Raw genomic sequence first — 19,088 nt, forward strand, 5'->3', positions numbered from 1 at the left:
AGCGATCCTTGTCGTACTTTGTTTACATTTTCGTGGCGAAGAGCGCTTGAGCTCACACACCGGGTTCTGTTGATCACTGTCTCCACCTGCTGCCGTCACTAATCACTGCCCCCAAGGGGATGGGTCAAATGCAGAGGACAAATTTCACCACATCTAGTGTGTGTGTGACAATCATTGGTACTTTAATCTTTAATCTTTAATCTAACATAATAGTGTGAGAGTCCAGTCCATAGTGGATCTAACATAATAGTGTGAGAGTCCAGTCCATAGTGGATCTAACATAATAGTGAGAGTCCAGTCCATAGTGGATCTAACATAATATTGTGAGAGTCCAGTCCATAGTGGATCTAGCATAATAGTGTGAGAGTCCAGTCCATAGTGGATCTAGCATAATAGTGTGAGAGTCCAGTCCATAGTGGATCTAACATAATAGTGTGAAAGTCCAGTTCATAGTGGATCTAACATAATAGTGTGAGAGTCCAGTCCATAGTGGATCTAACATAATAGTGTGAGAGTCCAGTCCATAGTGGATCTAACATAATAGTGAGAGTCCAGTCCATAGTGGATCTAACATAATAGTGTGAGAGTCCAGTCCATAGTGGATCTAAAATAATATTGTGAAAGTCCAGTCCATAGTGGATCTAGCATAATAGTGTGAGAGTCCAGTCCATAGTGGATCTAACATAATAGTGAGAGTCCAGTCCATAGTGGATCTAATATAATAGTGTGAGAGTCCAGTCCATAATGGATCCAACATAATAGTGAGAGTCCAGTCCATAATGGATCTAACATAATAGTGAGAGTCCAGTCCATAGTGGATCTAACATAATAGTGTGAGAGTCCAGTCCATAGTGGATCTAATAAAATAGTGTGAGAGTCCAGTCCATAATGGATCCAACATAGTGAGAGTCCAGTCCATAGTGGATCTAACATAATAGTGAGTGTCCAGTCCATAGTGGATCTCATATAATAGTGTGAGAGTCCAGTCCATAATGGATCTAACATAATAGTGAGAGTCCAGTCCATAGTGGATCTAACATAATAGTGAGAGTCCAGTCCATAGTGGATCTAACATAATATTGTGAGAGTCCAGTCCATAGTGGATCTAGCATAATAGTGTGAGAGTCCAGTCCATAGTGGATCTAGCATAATAGTGTGAGAGTCCAGTCCATAGTGGATCTAACATAATAGTGTGAAAGTCCAGTCCATAGTGGATCTAACATAATAGTGTGAGAGTCCAGTCCATAGTGGATCTAACATAATAGTGAGAGTCCAGTCCATAGTGGATCTAATATAATAGTGTGAGAGTCCAGTCCATAATGGATCCAACATAATAGTGAGAGTCCAGTCCATAGTGGATCTAACATAATAGTGAGAGTCCAGTCCATAGTGGATCTAACATAATAGTGTGAGAGTCCAGTCCATAGTGGATCTAACATAATATTGTGAGAGTCCAGTCCATAGTGGATCTAGCATAATAGTGTGAGAGTCCAGTCCATAGTGGATCTACCATAATAGTGTGAAAGTCCAGTCCATAGTGGATCTAACATAATAGTGTGAGAGTCCAGTCCATAGTGGATCTAACATAATAGTGTGAGAGTCCAGTCCATAGTGGATCTAACATAATAGTGTGAGAGTCCAGTCCATAGTGGATCTAACATAATAGTGAGAGTCCAGTCCATAGTGGATCTAACATAATAGTGTGAGAGTCCAGTCCATAGTGGATCTAACATAATAGTGTTAGAGTCCAGTCCATAGTGGATCTAAAATAATATTGTGAGAGTCCAGTCCATAGTGGATCTAGCATAATAGTGGGAGAGTCCAGTCCATAGTGGATCTAACATAATAGTGAGAGTCCAGTCCATAGTGGATCTAATATAATAGTGTGAGAGTCCAGTCCATAATGGATCCAACATAGTGAGAGTCCAGTCCATAGTGGATCTAACATAATAGTGAGTGTCCAGTCCATAGTGGATCTCATATAATAGTGTGAGAGTCCAGTCCATAATGGATCTAACATAATAGTGAGAGTCCAGTCCATAGTGGATCTAACATAATAGTGAGAGTCCAGTCCATAGTGGATCTAATATAATAGTGTGAGAGTCCAGTCCATAATGGATCCAACATAGTGAGAGTCCAGTCCATAGTGGATCTAACATAATAGTGAGTGTCCAGTCCATAGTGGATCTCATATAATAGTGTGAGAGTCCAGTCCATAATGGATCTAACATAATAGTGAGAGTCCAGTCCATAGTGGATCTAACATAATAGTGAGAGTCCAGTCCATAGTGGGGCCAGCAAGAGACCATCTCGAGCGGAGACAGGTCAGCAGTGCAGAGACGTCCCCAACCGATGCACAGAAGAGCGGTCCGGGTCCTGACTTTGGACAGCCAGCGCTTCATCCGTGGCCACCGAACCTGTGCCCCCGTTTCTCCACGAAGGAGAGGGGGGCAGAGCAGAAAAAATAAGGCAGATCAACTGGTCTAAAAGGGGGGTCTATTTAAAGGCTAGAGTATACAAATGAGTTTTAAGATGGGAGTTAAATGCTACTACTGAAGTAACATCTATAACTGTTACCGGGAGGGCATTCCAGAGTTGAAAAACTCATCTTGCCTGTTGGCCTTCGCATCCTTTGGAGACACAAACATTTCCCGATGCCAGATTGCAACAGTTTACCTTCACAAAGATAGTAATACGCAATCATATAAAATGTGTTTGTTGCCCGGCAAAATCGTTATCAGAATCGTTATTCTGAAAGGTAAAGTTTGGTAGTTGAACCCTGTATGAATGAAATAATAAAGGTTTAGGTCTGGGTATTCTCACAAGTTACAAATGAGGTGTTTCCTTTACACAAAACACCTGAACCAGTGGTCCCCAACCACCGGTACGCACAAGAAATACAAAAATAAAAAAGGTTTTTTTTAATTAAAAATAAATCCACATAAAAAACACAATATATACATTATATATGAATACTGATCAATACAGTCTGCAGGGATACAGTCCGTAAGCACACATGATTGTATTTATGAGAAAAAAAAATACAATAAAATAAATAAAATACCCCCCACCCCCGGTCCGTGGGACAAATTTTCAAGCGTTCACCGGTCCGCAGCTACAAAAGGGTTTGGGGACCACTGACCTAAACTATCAGAAGTAACTTCTATTTAACTTTGGTATGACACAATCAAATACAATAGTCCAACAAATGTCCAGAGTCGGGACCCGGGGTGGACCGCTCGCCTGTGCATCGGTTGGGGACATCTCTGTGCTGCTGACCCGTCTCCGCTCGGGATGATCTCCTGCTGACCCAACTATGGACTGGACCCTCACTATTATGTTAGATCAGTGGTTCTTAACCTGGGTTCGATCGAACCCTAGGGGTTCGGTGAGTCGGGCTCAGGGGTTCGGCGGAGGTCAAGACACACCCAACTCATCGTGTAAATAAAAACTTCTCCCTATCGGCGTATTACGGATACGGCAACAGCAGAAGTCAGACTGATTTGCAGGTGTGTAATTTGTTGTGAGTTTATGCACTGTGTTGGTTTTGTTGTTTGAACAAGGTGATGTTCATGCACGGTTCATTTTATGCACCAGTAAAAAAAACATGGTAACACTTTAGTATGGGGAACATATTCACCATTAATTAGTTGCTTATTAACATGCAAATTAGTAACATATTGGCTCTTAACTAGTCATTATTAAGTACTTATTAATGCCTTATTCGGCATGGCCCTATTATAACCCTAACCCTCTAACCCTGGCCCTAACCCTAACCAAATAACTCTAAATTAAGTCTTTGTTACTTAGAATATGTTCCCCTAGTGTCCAAATAACTCTAAATTAAGTCTTTGTTACTTAGAATATGTTCCCCTAGTGTCCAAAAAACTCAAAATTAAGTCTTTGTTACTTATAATATGTTCCTCATACTAAAGTGTTACCAAAAACATAACTTTGTCTTGAATTTGAAAAAAAAACATTTTATTTTTCACTAAAGGGTTCGGTGAATGCGCATATCAATCAATCAATCAATCAATGTTTATTTATATAGCCCTAAATCACAAGTGTCTCAAAGGGCTGTACAAGCCACAACGACATCCTCGGTACAGAGCCCACATACGGGCAAGGAAAACTCACCCCAGTGGGACGTCAATGTGAATGACTATGAGAAACCTTGGAGAGGACCGCATATGTGGGTAACCCCCCCCCTCTAGGGGAGACCGAAAGCAATGGATGTCGAGTGGGTCTGACATAATATTGTGAAAGTCCAACACATCAGCGAAAGTCCAGTCCATGGTGGGGCATGCAGGAACCATCCTGAGCGGAGACGGGTCAGCAGCGTAGAGATGTCCCCATCCGATGAACAGGCTAGCGGTCCACCCCGGGTTGGGAGCAGAGTAGAAAAGAAAAGAGAAGAAACGGCAGATCAACTGGTCTAAAAAGAGAGTCTATTTAAAGGCTAGAGTATACACCCACATCTGCGGTCCCCTCCAAGGTTTCTCATAGTCATTCACATTGACATCCCACTGGGTTGTGAGTTTTTCCTTGCCCTTATGTGGGCTCTGAACCGAGGATGTCGTTGTGGCTTGTGCAGCCCTTTGAGACACTTGTGATTTAGGGCTATATAAATAAACATTGATTGATTGATTGAATAACTGCAGTGGCTTTTCCCCCTATTACATACAAGAACATGTTATTAGTACCTTGTTACATACATCTGAATATCAATTTACAATGACAATTTTACCTTATTTGTCTAAAATCTCCTGAATGATCTTTGAGGTAGCAACAAAAGTACACACACATTCTGCTGTTTTAGTACGACTTTGGTAAGCTATGAAGCCACACCGCTTGATGGATTGTACTGTGCTTCAACATACGAGTATTATTATGGTGTGTGTATAAGGGCCCGTTTTCGCAATATAATGCAAAAGCAACTTTTCTTACCTTCTGCTGATCTGTATTTTGAAAATCTGCATAAGTCCTGAAAATTTGCGCGGGTCCGCCATTGTAGTCCGTGCCGACACCGTAGTCGATAAGCTTCTTCTTTTTCTCTATCTTCTTGTTATGGGACATTCATCCTCCGCTGTTGCCATTTCTAATATAAAGTAGTGTAAAGTTCTTACTTATATCTGTCAGTAAACTCGCCATGAAAGCGCTAAAACATACCGGTGTAGTGAGTTTACATTATTCACCCAAGGAACTTTAGTTATTAGAGAGGTCTGGTTCTGTATGCACCGATGCTCCTTTAGGGTTCATTTACTGCCACATAAAGGTCACACCTATATATGATTGACATACTATTTGTTTTCTACTGTTTGCAAAAAGACAAAAGACAAAAGATGTAACTACCATCCATCTGCGGGTTGGACTGCTCGCCTGTGCATCGGTTGGGGACGTCTCTGCGCTACTGACCTGTCTCTGCTCGGGATGGTCTCCTGCTGGCCCCACTATGGACTGGACTCTCACTGTTATGTGGATCCACTAGGGACTGTACTTAGAGGGGGGGTTACCCACATATGCGGTCCTCTCCAAGGTTTCTCATAGTCATTCACATCGACGTCCCTTGTGTGGGCTCTGTGCCGAGGATGTCGTTGTGGCTTGTGCAGCCCTTTGAGACTTTTGTGATTTGGGGCTGTATAAATAAACATTGATTGATTGATTGATTGATTGATTAATCTGATATGCATTTTCCCTGTTCTTCCAGTCCATCCAGCTACTACCCAGTGAGTCCAGGTGTCGACTACTACGGCTACCCAAGTGGCCCCCAGTACGTGGAAGGGTACCCACTGTACCCGCCAGGAGTACGGCCTGATAGCATTTGCACCGTCTCTGCTGTGGGCGGGTATGACCACCGCTGGGCCGTCGAGGACAAGCGACGCTCGCTGAGGGATGGGCCTCACCAGTTTTACGATCCGCCGAACCCGAGGGACTCTTGGGGACCGCAGTACTACAGCGGGGTAGAAAAGTCCTTGAGACGCCTTTCCATCCAGCCACGTTCCAGGTCCGTGCCCCGGTCACCGTCGTTGTCCTCCAGCGGGGCTTACTCGCCGGTGTCGCACAACTTTGCCTCGCCGGCTCGATCGCCATCCGCCCGCTTCGATTGGTATTCGGGAAGGATGAGGGACGACATGGTCTACGCCGATCCATCGGTCTATAACCTACGGAGATCCCTCAGCTCGCCAAAGGTGAGAAACAGGTGTAGGATCATCCAGAGATGACTTGATCCCTTCTGACCGGAATGGCTCCAAATCAAAACCTTAGTAATACCCAGAAGTTAAAGTAGTCATGCTAACTAAGAGATGATAGAAAGAATGAGAGACTAATGTTGTGACCATTTTCACCCCTACTCCAGTCTAACAATCTTGGTGTCCTTTCTTGCCTCCATCTTTCCTGGTTATCATCTCCCCTTCCTTCAGTATGACTACCCGGGTGATAGGAGGTCCATAGGTCATGGATTATACCACTACAACTATCCTGTATCCCCTTCCATCCACAGTAAAATGGTATGTGCTGCCACCGTGCTGCATTGCATTTCACAGAACACAAACATAGTCACTCGGTGACTAGTTTTCCTGGCCTAAAAGTCTTCATATCACTTCCTGTCGAGGCATTTTCCTCTGTTTTTCCTACTAGTACTACACAATCTCTCACCCTGTGGTCGGTCCTGTATACATTTGAGTGTGTGTGCGAATGTGCCTTGGTTAAAGGGGGTCCTATGATGATTTTAAGATACTTCCTTGTGGTCAAGATGATTTGGTGTAAATTTTGGGTAAATTGTACTCCACAGTCACATTTATCACCAGTTGTTTTGAGTCTGTCCGTAAAATGGAACTTCCCAGATTGCAAATGAAACCACACCCCCAACCTCTCCAAAAGTATCAATTTATCTTTTGAAAATGTACGCTGTTTAACTTAGACTTAGACTTAGACAAACTTTATTGAACCACAAGGGAAATTGTTCCACACAGTAGCTCAGTTACAAAGGATGGAAAGGATAATGCACACAAAAGGTATAAAGCAGACTAAAAATGTACCATGGTAGCAATATAAAATATAACATATAGTCGAGGTTTCTGTGGTTTATCCGTTATACAGTGCTCAATACCGGGGTAGAGCGGCATATACGTTAGGTCAGAAAAAAACACAGAGGCTATATCATACCTACAAGTGTGTTTCGCAGGTTTCCCTGCTCGAAAATCCCCTGACGAGCAGGGAAACCTGCGAAACAGGCTTGTAGGGATGACATAGCCTCTGTGTTTATTCCTGACCTAACGTAAAATAGAATATATATGTAATATTTACATATTATATATACAGTATATAGTATATACTAATATATTATTATATTATATTTTTATATAATATATACAATATATAAAAAATCCCAAATACCATGTACAATATTACAGTATATGTAACAGCTGCAGCAAAAAAGCTTAAAATAAAGAGTAGATCCAGCAGAAAAATATACATTATAAACAAAGAGCGGTAGCTAACATAGAAGTTTCTTATTTCTTGAAGTCGTGACCACAGATTTTTTTTTTTAGGTAAAAAAAACAACTTTTTTAATAATAATATAGACTCATCCATTCACAACATTCGGTACACGTGCACACTCTCCGATCGATTCAGGCCCGGCACAACAAAAGTTTTTAGCAGCATTTATGTCACCGCATGTTGCGTGTCAGTGTTATTATTCGCATGCCATGATTGGATCAAAACAATGTCCCCTCGCTGTGATGTCACAATGTAGCCAGACTGCTAAAACCCCGCAAAACAGAGGCATCCCAAACTGCGTGCGAGCCTTATTATCCGACGCTTAGGCATTGTTTAAATTGAATACCGTATTTTTCGGACTATAAGGCGCACTTAAAATCCTTTCATTTTCTCAAAACTGGACAGTGCGCCTTATAACCCGGTGCGCCTAATGTACGGAATAATTTTGGTTGTGCTTACCGACCTGGAAACTATTTTATTTGGTACGTGATGTAATGATAAGTGTGACCAGTAGTTGGCAGTCACACATAAGAGATACGTGTAGACTGCAATATGACTCAAGTAAACAACACCGAAATTTTATATGTTCCATTGAAAATATAGAACATTACACACGGCGCTCAAAAATCTATCAAAATGTTTTAGTACGACTTTGGTAAACTATGAAGCCACACCGCTTGATGGATTGTACTGTGCTTCAACGTAGGAGTATTATTATGGTGTGTGTATAAGGTAAGACATATTATCTGGTGTTTTCTTTCGCAATATTATGCAAAAGCAACTTTTCTTACCTCCTGGTACCTGCTGATCTGTGTTTTGAAAATATGCACACGTCCGCCATTGTAGTCTGTGCCGACACCGTAGTCGATAAGCTTTTTCTTTTTCTCTATCTCTATCTTATTTACGTGGCTCCACCTCGACAGCGTCTTCTCCCCGTCATCTTTTTTTTTTTTTTTTTTTTTTTTTTAGGTTTTAGAGCTTCCGATTAGATTAAGTTCGAACCACAGGCTACTTTGCATTAGAATTGGCAACAGGGGAGGATAAATGTCTGGTGAGCAGACTTATGCAGATCCCAAAAGCAGGTACCGATATGAATATATAAAAGTTGGTTTTGCATAATAGGGCAAAACAAAATGCCAGATAATGTCTCCTAATAGGTCCTTACACACACACCATATGTTGAAGCACAGTACGTCTGACTATGGTAGCCATAATGCTCCAACAATCCATCAAGCGGTGCGCCTTCGTAGCTTACAAAAGTTGTACCACAACACTTTGATAGACCTTAGAGCGCCGTGTGTAATGTTCTACATTCTCAATGAAACATCAAAGTTTTACTTTTGCTTGCTTACCAGTACTTGGTAGCGTCATTTATTGAACAACAGGCGTCAACTTGCAGGCCACGCGTATCTCTTATGTATGACTGCCATCTACAAGTCGCACTTATCTTTACACCATGTACCAAATAAAATTGCTTCATGTTCAGTAAGCACAACCACAATTAATGCATACTGTACATAAGTGCGCCTTATAGTCCGAAAAATACGGACTATAAGCGAAATATTATTCTGTATTATTAATAAATATTAATAATACAGAAATGACAATGAGCATTATAACACTACAAATGGAGCAATACAAATACCAATAGAAATAGCACTATTGATAATTATTAGTTTATTAGTTTATTAAGGATCCCCATTAGTCTACACCGCAGTGGAGACTATTCTTCCTGGGGTCCAGACAAAAAACATCACACAATCATAAAACAAAAGCAGGTACCAATATGTAAGAAAAGTTGGTTTTGCATAATAGGGCAAAACAAAATGCCAGATAATCTCTCCTAATAGGTTAGTATGTTGAAGCACAGTACGTCTGACTATGGTAGCCATAATGCTCCAACAGCGCCTTCTTAGCTTACAAAAGTTGTACTACAACATTTTGACAGATCTTAGAGTGCCGTGTGTAATGCTATACATCAACATTTTGCTTTTTCTTGCTTACCAGTACTTGGTAGCGTCATTTATTGAACAACAGGCATCAACTTGCAGGCCACGCGTATCTCTTATGTGTGACTGCCATCTACAAGTCGCACTTACCATGTACCAAATAAAATTGCTTCATGTTCAGTAAGCACAACCACAATTAATGCATACTGTACATAAGTGCGCCTTATAGTCCGAACAATATGGTAGAGTATAGACAGGACAAAAAGTAAACATGACAAGTTACAAAATAAAAGTAGAACAAATATTTAATAATCAAAAAGTAAGCAATGTGCTATGCTGTAGACACACTTATCACACAAATTAATTGTGTACCAGGGAAAAAAATGACATTATTTACACTCCTTAGTGTGATATATGAGGTTCTGATGCTCGTTATGGTTAACCCACATCTGTCCGTCATCCTCGTTGGCTGCTTTGGAGACAGTTAGCTCTCCAAATCAGTTCATTAAGTCCATTTCACTCTGTGACTTTTGAAAATAATAATAGTAATAATTGGAATGTGTTCCGTTTTTACACATTCCTCATACAGACATAATGTAAACATCAGTCTGACAGGGGAAATAAATGCAGGGGTTGTTGCTTACCACAGCACAAACTTGAAACAATTATATGTAATCCTTTTGAAAACCTTGGAGAAACTAAATAAAATGAGCTCATGCTATCGTCTTGCTGGAACTGTCAGATAAGATTACAGTAAGTGTGTCCCCAAACATTATATTAAGGGGGCCATTAAGGGGGAAATATGTACAGCCCTTTATATGGGCTGTACATATTTACTTTACAAAAGAGAAGTGTTGGATACTTCTCTTGTTGCCTTATTTGTATTTGACTTTATTAAATGTATTTATATTATCATTTGGTGCAGCCGGGCCGGAGTAGGAGAGGATAGAAAGAGGAAAAAAAGGAAGACAGAGGGGGAAATTGTGAGGACAAGTGGTGGTGGTATGGCCCGGCCTCGAAGCCAGCGGCATGTGAGTAGATTGCCCAGCTGGGGCGGATTATCTAATCACCTGTCACCCTTATTAGCAGCAGCCAGGCCGAGACATGTGGTTGGAGAGAGTGGGAGGCCGGTTTCCCCCACTGGCATCCCATGGAGGACTTCCCACTTGAGCAGTCTCGGGATGACACTCTGCACTCGGCCTGGGAGCAAAGTGAGGGAATACCCGTGCTGTTCGTCACTAGGAAATCACTTGGTCCCACTCCCTCCAACCACACGTCTCGGTCCGGCTGCTGCTAATAAGAGCGACAGGTGATTAGATAATCAATGTTTATCAATCAATGTTTATTTATATAGCCCTAAGTCACAAGTGTCTCAAAGGGCTGCACAAGCCATAACGACATCCTCGGTTCAGAGCCCACATAAGGGCAAGGAAAAACTCACAACCCAGTGGGACGTCGATGTGAATGACTCTGAGAAACCTTGGAGAGGAGCGCAGATGTGGGGGTGACCCCCCCCCCCCCCCCCCCCCAAGGGTAGACCGGATGTAATGGACGTCGAGTGGGTCTAGTATAATATTGTGAAAGTCCAGTCCATAGTGGATCCAACATAACAGTGAGAGTCCAGTCCACAGTGGGGCCAGCCGGAGACCATCCCAAGCGGAGACAGGTCAGCAGCGCAGAGATTTCCCCGGTCCCGACTCTGGACAGCCAGCACATCATAATCTGTCCCAGCTGGGCAATCTACTCACTTGCCGCTGGCTTCGAGGCCGGACCATACACACCCCATTCCTGCAGGAGGCGCGCCGACCACGCCCTCCTCCACAGGGGGATAAAACAGAGAGACAAAAACAACGACAGCAAACACAACAATAACAACAACAACAATAGAGCTACATTAGCAAATAGGATATGTACAAATATGATGGTAAAAGTGATAGCAAAGAAGCATTTAGCGAAAATAAAAAATAATACAGAAATGACAATGAGCATTATTACACTACAAATGGAGCAATACAAATACCAATAAAAATATCACTATTGATAATGAATAATACCAATAATGTACCTCTATTATCAACAATACAGTTGTTCCAATGCAACAATACATATACGTATATGATAACTAGAGATACAAAAGAAAGCAGAAAAATGGAGGGGAAGAAAGAGAAGCCAGCTATATTAACCTTGTAGATTGTTATAGTAACAATAGGTTACTACAACAATCTATAGGTCTCTGATGAAACCATCAGAGCTAACAACATGTACGCATTTTTCGCATTCGCTCTTAGGTACACATTTTGTTGCATTTTGCCGTTTCGAGTTCAGACTCTGAAACCTTGATAATGCGCCTGTGTCAAGGCACACGCCGTCTGGCTCCGCCCCCTCCCTAAAATTGCATAGCGCGATGTGCACACCCACCCGAAAAACAAATCTAACCTGACACAAACCGTGAAAGTTTTCCTTGTACGTTCAGAGGAAACTTTGTCCCCCGATTACGATATTTATGCGCAGTTAAAGTGACTGGTGTAATTCATTGATTAGTTCCAGGTTCAATAACATTCCCCTTTGCTCGTAATTACCATCATCGCTCGCTCGCGATGTAGGAAGCTAACAAGCTACCGTATTTTCCGGATTATAAGGCGCTACTTTTTTCCATAGCCTCGAACCCTGCGGTTTATACAAAAGTGCGGCTAATCTTTTGTATACAAGAATCGTACATAGTTGTAACACAGAAACTAAACAGGTGTGTTATTGTTTGTGCTATGGCGCCATCATTTGGACAAGTGCTGCGGGTTTGGAAAGTATACCGTATTTCCTCCAGTTTTGTGCCTTGAAACGGAAGTAAAAGTGCCGTTCTGTCTACTCGTCGTCAATAGCGTATGGTTTCTTGGTTCGTCCTTGCAAGCGGCGTTTGTACGTTTTACAATATAACTACAACAATTCACGCTGACTAAACCCTCACATGTTTGATAGTAGTGTTTTTTTTAGCAAATTTGTACGTGCTATCGTAAGGTAATCAAGCTAGCGTCGTTAGCATTGGTAAATCGTCTGTATTTATATAGCGCTTACCAAAACTGGAATGATACCAAAAGTGCTTTAAATGATACGTCACATTCACACAATGGTGATAGCTAATATGCTAACACATTTACGAGCGTCTGTGCTAGTATTATTAACTTAAAATGGCATTCATTTTGTAGTGTTTAAGTTTACAAATTCCTCAGTAAATTCACTGAAACGTCACCGTGGAGTTATCGATTCTCTTTAGCTGATCGGAGTGCTAGCTTCCGCAGCTAGCGGGTCCATGATGCCGACTTCTGTTTTGTTTGATCTGCCGTTTTACTGCCGTGTTACAGGCACCGTTTAGAAGTATTTAAGTTGCGTAAATGGACATTTACGTAATATTTCTGTGTAAATATCTCACCAGTTTATAGTCAGTTAGGGCTAGTATATTTTCCGTTCTGTCTACTCGTCGTCAATAGCATACGGTTTCTTCATTCATCCTTGCAAGCGGCGTTTGTACGTTTTACAATATAACTAAACCAATTCATGCTGACTAAACCCACACATGTTTGATAGTAGTGTTTTTTTTTAGCATATTTGTACGTTCTATCGTAATGTAATCAAGCTAGCGTTGTTAGCATTGGTAAAGTAAATCGTCTGTATTTATATAGCGCTTTACTATACCTAGAATGATACCCAAAGCGCTTTACATGATACGTCACATTTACACATTCACACACTGGTGACAGCTAACATGCTAACACATTTACGAGCGTCTGTGCTAGTATTATTAACTTACAATGGCATTAATTTTGTATTGTTTCTGTTTACAAATTCCTCAGTAAATTCACTAAAACTTCACCGTGAAGCTTTAGCTGATCGGAGTGCGAGCTTCCGCAGCTAGCGGGTCCATGATTCTCACTTCTGTTTTGTTTGATCTTCCGTTTTACTGCCGTGTTACAGGCACCGTTTAGAAGTATTTAAGTTGCGTAAATGGACATTTACGTAATATTTCTGTGTAAATATCTCACCGGTTTATAGTCAGTTAGGGCTAGTATAGTTTCCGTTCTGTCTACTCGTCGTCAATAGCATACGGTTTCTTCATTCATCCTTGCAAGCGGCGTTTGTACGTTTTAAAATATAACTAAACCAATTCATGCTGACTAAACCCACACATGTTTGATAGTAGTGTTTTTTTTAGCATATTTGTACGTTCTATCGTAAGGTAATCAAGCTAGCGTTGTTAGCATTGGTAAAGTAAATCGTCTGTATTTATATAGTGCTTTACTATGCCTGGAATGATACCCAAAGCGCTTTACATGATGCGTCACATTTACACATTCACACACTAGTGATAGCTAACATGCTAACACATTTACAAGCGTCTGTGCTAGTATTATTAACTCACAATGGCATTAATTTTGTATTGTTTCTGTTTACAAATTCCTCAGTAAATTCACTAAAACTTCACCGTGAAGCTTTAGCTGATCGGAGTGCGAGCTTCCGCAGCTAGCGGGTCCATGATTCTCACTTCTGTTTTGTTTGATCTACCGTTTTACTGCTGTGTTACAGGCACCGTTTAGAAGTATTTAAGGTGCGTAAATGAACATTTACGAAATCTTTCTGTGTAAATATCTCACCGGTTTATAGTCAGTTAGGGCTAGTATATTTTCCGTTCCGTCTACTCGTCGTCAATAGCATATGGTTTCTTCATTCATCCTTGCAAGCGGCGTTTGTACGTTTTACAATATAACTAAACCAATTCATGCTGACTAAACCCTCACATTTTTGATAGTAGTGGTTTTTTTTAGCATATTTGTACGTGCTATCGTAATGTTATCAAGCTAGCGTTGTTAGCATTGGTAAAGTAAATCGTCTGTATTTATATAGCGCTTTACTATACCTGGAATGATACCCAAAGCGCTTTACATGATACCTCACATTCACACATTCACACACTGGTGATAGCTAACATGCTAACACATTTACCAGCGTCTGTGCTAGTATTATTAACTCACAGTGGCATTAATTTTGTATTGTTTCTGTTTACAAATTCCTCAGTAAATTCACTAAAACTTTAGCTGATCGTAGCGCGAGCTTCTGCAGCTAGCAATGCAGGAAGCTAACAAGCTACCGTATTTTCCGGATTATAAGGCGCTACTTTTTTCCATAGCCTCGAACCCTGCGGTTTATACAAAAGTGCGGCTAATCTTTTGTATACAAGAATCGTACATAGTTGTAACACAGAAACTAAACAGGTGTGTTATTGTTTGTGCTATGGCGCCATCATTTGGACAAGTGCTGCGGGTTTGGAAAGTATACCGTATTTCCTCCAGTTTTGTGCCTTGAAACGGAAGTAAAAGTGCCGTTCTGTCTACTCGTCGTCAAAAGCATATGGTTTCTTCATTCATCCTTGCAAGCGGCGTTTGTACGTTTTACAATATAACTAAACCAATTCATGCTGACTAAACCCTCACATTCTTGATAGTAGTGTTTTTTTTTAGCATATTTGTACGTGCTATCGTAATGTTATCAAGCTAGCGTTGTTAGCATTGGTAAAGTAAATCGTCTGTATTTATATAGCGCTTTACTATACCTGGAATGATACCCAAAGCGCTTTACATGATACCTCACATTCACACATTCACACACTGGTGATAGCTAACATGCTAACACATTTACCAGCGTCTGTGCTAGTATTATTAACTCACAGTGGCATTAATTTTGTATTGTTTCTGTTTACAAATTCCTCAGTAAATTCACTAAAACTTTAGCTGATCGTAGCGCGAGCTTCCGCAGGTAGCGGGTCCATGATGCTGACTTCTGTTTTGTTTGGTCTGCCATTTTACTGCCGTGTTACAGGCACCGTTTAGAAGTATTTAAGGTGCGTAAATGAACATTTACGAAATCTTTCTGTGTAAATATCTCACCGGTTTATAGTCAGTTAGGGCTAGTATATTTTCTTTTAAAAATTGAGCCTGTGCGGCTTTCTATAGTCGGGAGAAAATGGTAAATAGTCGACGAAAATCAAGGCTGCTTAAGTAAATCGTTACAAAAAGCTGTAAAAGTAAAATTGTCCAAACTGGGCCATTTGTGACCATTGATTGATTGATTGAAACTTTTATTAGTAGATTGCACAGTACAGTACATATTCCGTACAATTGACCACTAAATGGTAACACCCGAATACGTTTTTCAACTTGTTTAAGTCGGGGGTCCACGTTAATCAATTCATGGTAACTTACTTTGGATTTTAAAATGTTTCAAATGGAGCATGAAAATACTGGTAATGTTCCAAAAAAAATCTGCATGATCTGTCCAAGTACGTTGTTTGCTCTGCTTCTGTCTGATCTGAGAAACCTCTGCCAATGCTTCCATGTGTCTTGTGTGTCCACCATGTTTGTCTCTGTCGCTGCTGCTTGGGTCAGGATGACATGTTAGACCATCAGCTCCAGCGCAACCTGGATTATTTAGACCAGCAGGTAGGCATGCACACCCGCATTGTTTTTTTTTGCTCCACCATGTTTCATGCACAGTGTCTTCCACAGTTAATACTGACATTGTCACTGCGCCATAGAGTCATCTAGTCTTTGTCCCGACTCCCTATCCCCCCCCCCACCCCCCCCAAGGAGTGTTTTAAATACACAACCCAAAACCAGTGAAGTTGGCACGTTGTGTAAATGGTAAATAAAAACAGAATACAATAATTTGCAAATCCTTTTCAATTTATATTCAATAAAATACACTGCAAAGACAAGATATTTAATGATCGAACTGAGAATTTTTTTTTTTTTTGCAAACGCATTGCAAAACAGTTGTCACAGGGGCATTTTTACATGGCCTTTCCTTTTAACAACATTTAGTAAACATTTGGGAACTGAGAAGACCAATTTTTGAAGCTTTTCAGGTGGAATTCTTTCCCATTCTTGCTTGATGTACAGCTTAAGTTGTTCAACAGTCTGGGGTCTCCGTTGTGGTATTTTAGGCTTCATATTGCGCCTGTAGTCCAGGTCTGGACTACAGGCAGGCCAGTCTAGTGCCCGCACTCTTTTACTATGAAGCCACGCTGATGTAACACGCGGCTTGGCGTCGTCTTGCTGAAATAAGCAGGGGCGTCCATGATAACGTTGCTTGGATGGCAACATATGTTGCTCCAAAACCTGTATGTACCTTTCAGCATTAATGGTGCCTTCACAGATGTGTAAGTTACCCATGTCTTGGGCACTAATACACCCCCATACCATCACAGATGCTGGCTTTTCAACTTTGCGCTTAGAACAATCCGGATGGTTCTTTTCCTCTTTGGTCCGGAGGACACGACGTCCACAGTTTCCAAAAAAAATTTGAAATGTGGACTCGTCAGACCACAAAACACTTTCCCACTTTGTATCAGTCCATTTTAGATGAGCTCAAGCCCAGCGAAGCCGACGGCGTTTCTGGGTGTTGTTGATAAACGGTTTTCGCCTGGCATAGTAGAGTTTTAACTTGCACTTACAGATGTAGCGACAAACTGTAGTTACGGACAGTGGTTTTCTGAAGTGTTCCTGAGCCCATGTGGTGATATCCTTTACTCACTGATATCGCTTTTTGATGCAGTACCGTCTGAGAGATCAAAGGTCCGTAATATCATCGCTTATGTGCAGTGATTTCTCCAGATTCTCTTAACCCAGGGGTCGGCAACCCGCGGCTCTAGAGCCGCATGCGGCTCTTTAGCGCCGCCCTAGTGGCTCTCTGAAGCTTTTTCAAAAATGTATGAAAAATGGAAAAAGATGAGGGGGAAAAAATACATTTTTTGTTTTAATATGGTTTCTGTAGGAGGAAAAACATGACACAAACCTCCCTAATTGTTATAAAGCACACTGTTTATATTAAACATGCTTCACTGATTCGAGTATTTGGCGAGCGCCGTTTTGTCCTACTAATTTTGGCGGTCCTCGAACTCACCTTAGTTTGTGTCCATGTATAACTTTCTCCGACTTTCTAGGACGTGTTTTATGCCACTTCTTTTTCTGTCTCATTTTGTCCACCACCCTTTTAACGTGCGTGAATGCACAAAGGTGAGTTTTGTTGATGTTATTGACTTGTGTGGAGTGCTAATCAGACATATTTGGTCACTACATGACTGCAAGCTAATCGATGCTAACATGCTATTTAGGCAAGCTGTATGTACATATTGCATCATTATGCCTCGTTTGTAGCTATATTTGAGCTCATTTAGTTCCCTTTAAGTCATCTCAATTCAATGTATATCTCATGACACACTATCTGTATGTAATATGGCTTTTAATTTGTTGCGGCTCCAGACAGATTTGTTTTTGTATTTTTGCTCCAATATGGCTCTTTCAACATTTGGGTTGCCGACCCCTGTCTTAACCCTTTGATGATATTACGGACCGTAGATGGTGAATCCCTAAATTCCTTGCAATAGCTGGTTGAGAAATGTTGTTCTTAAACTGTCGGACAATTTGCTCACGCATTTGTTGACAAAATGGTGACCCTCGCCCCATCCTTGTTTGTGAATGACTGAGCATTTCATGGAATCTACTTTATAACCAATCATGGCACCCACCTGTTCCCAATTTGCCTGCACACCTGTGGGATGTTCCAAATAAGTGTTTGATGAGCATTCCTCAACTTTATCAGTATTTATTGCCAGCTTTCCCAACTTTGTCACGTGTTGCTGGCATCAAATTCTAAAGTTAAGGATTAGTTGCAAAAAAAAAAAAAGTTGATCAGTTTGAACATCAAATATGTTGTCTTTGTAGCATATTCAACTGAATATGGGTTGAAAATGATTTGCAAATCATTGTATTCCATTTATATTTACATCTAACACAATTTCCCAACTCATATGGAAACGGGGTTTGTACGAATTACTCAACGTGCCAACTTCACTGCTTTTGGGTTTTGTATAAGTGGAATTACAGTTGCCTTCCTAACAAGGTTGTGTTAGTCTTCTTAATCTGAGCTGAATTCTCAGGTGCTGGAGGGAATTGGTATGGTTACACGAAGGGTGGAGAGGTCCTCCTCTACAGCAAAGCTGTGTATACAAGTAAGAGAGGAACGAGTGGAGCGGGGAGGCAGGCTTCTTTGTAACGCATAGCTAAAGATCCGCCAGATGGGCTCGATTGTGAACAATACCGAAGGTCATTTAGTCTTCACTAAGCCTGCCTCTCTTTTATTCTGTCTTTTTGTCTGCATGCGGTGTTCTTGCTATAACTTCATAACTTTTATGTTTTCCATTCATTTCCATCTAATTCTGTACATGACTTAAACCGTATTTTCCGGGCTGTAGAGCAGCACCCATCACATTTTTAGAATAAATAAACATGTTTGCACCCGACTACAGGCCACAGATATACAGTATGGTGGTACGAAAGAGTCTGTGTCAGGTTCAAACACTGATGACATCTATTAAACAGACGAGAAGCAAGGAATCACGCGGAGACAGAGTTAAATTTTGCTCAATTGAGGAGAGACGTGTTTTGGGCTGTACTGTAGTTACAGATCCAAACTATGTTCTAAAAGTCCTCTATTTATTTGGGAGGTCCCTGGTTACATCACTGAAACTGTCACTGAGGGAAGGGGGGTAATCTCAACAGCTCCAGTTACACACAATATATGACTATTAATAAA

General features: G+C 41.1%; 1 protein-coding gene across 10 annotated transcripts in view; it reads left to right on the top strand.

The window, feature by feature from the left end:
- Window positions 1-19,088, top strand: part of plekha6 (pleckstrin homology domain containing, family A member 6) — a 196,677-nt gene that overhangs the window by 142,655 nt on the left and 34,934 nt on the right. For 6 of the 10 annotated variants that reach the window (XM_062045055.1, XM_062045028.1, XM_062045046.1 and 3 more), the window contains 4 exons: window positions 5,708-6,188; window positions 6,420-6,506; window positions 15,881-15,934; window positions 18,433-18,504. In XM_062045055.1, the coding sequence (XP_061901039.1) occupies window positions 5,708-6,188; window positions 6,420-6,506; window positions 15,881-15,934; window positions 18,433-18,504 (694 nt within the window). The remainder of the gene's footprint in view (window positions 1-5,707; window positions 6,189-6,419; window positions 6,507-15,880; window positions 15,935-18,432; window positions 18,505-19,088) is intronic. The other 4 variants (XM_062045093.1, XM_062045105.1, XM_062045060.1 and 1 more) reach the window with 3 other exon arrangements.

This window comes from Entelurus aequoreus, linkage group LG01, assembly GCF_033978785.1.
Source record: "Entelurus aequoreus isolate RoL-2023_Sb linkage group LG01, RoL_Eaeq_v1.1, whole genome shotgun sequence".
NCBI lineage: Eukaryota > Metazoa > Chordata > Actinopteri > Syngnathiformes > Syngnathidae > Entelurus > Entelurus aequoreus.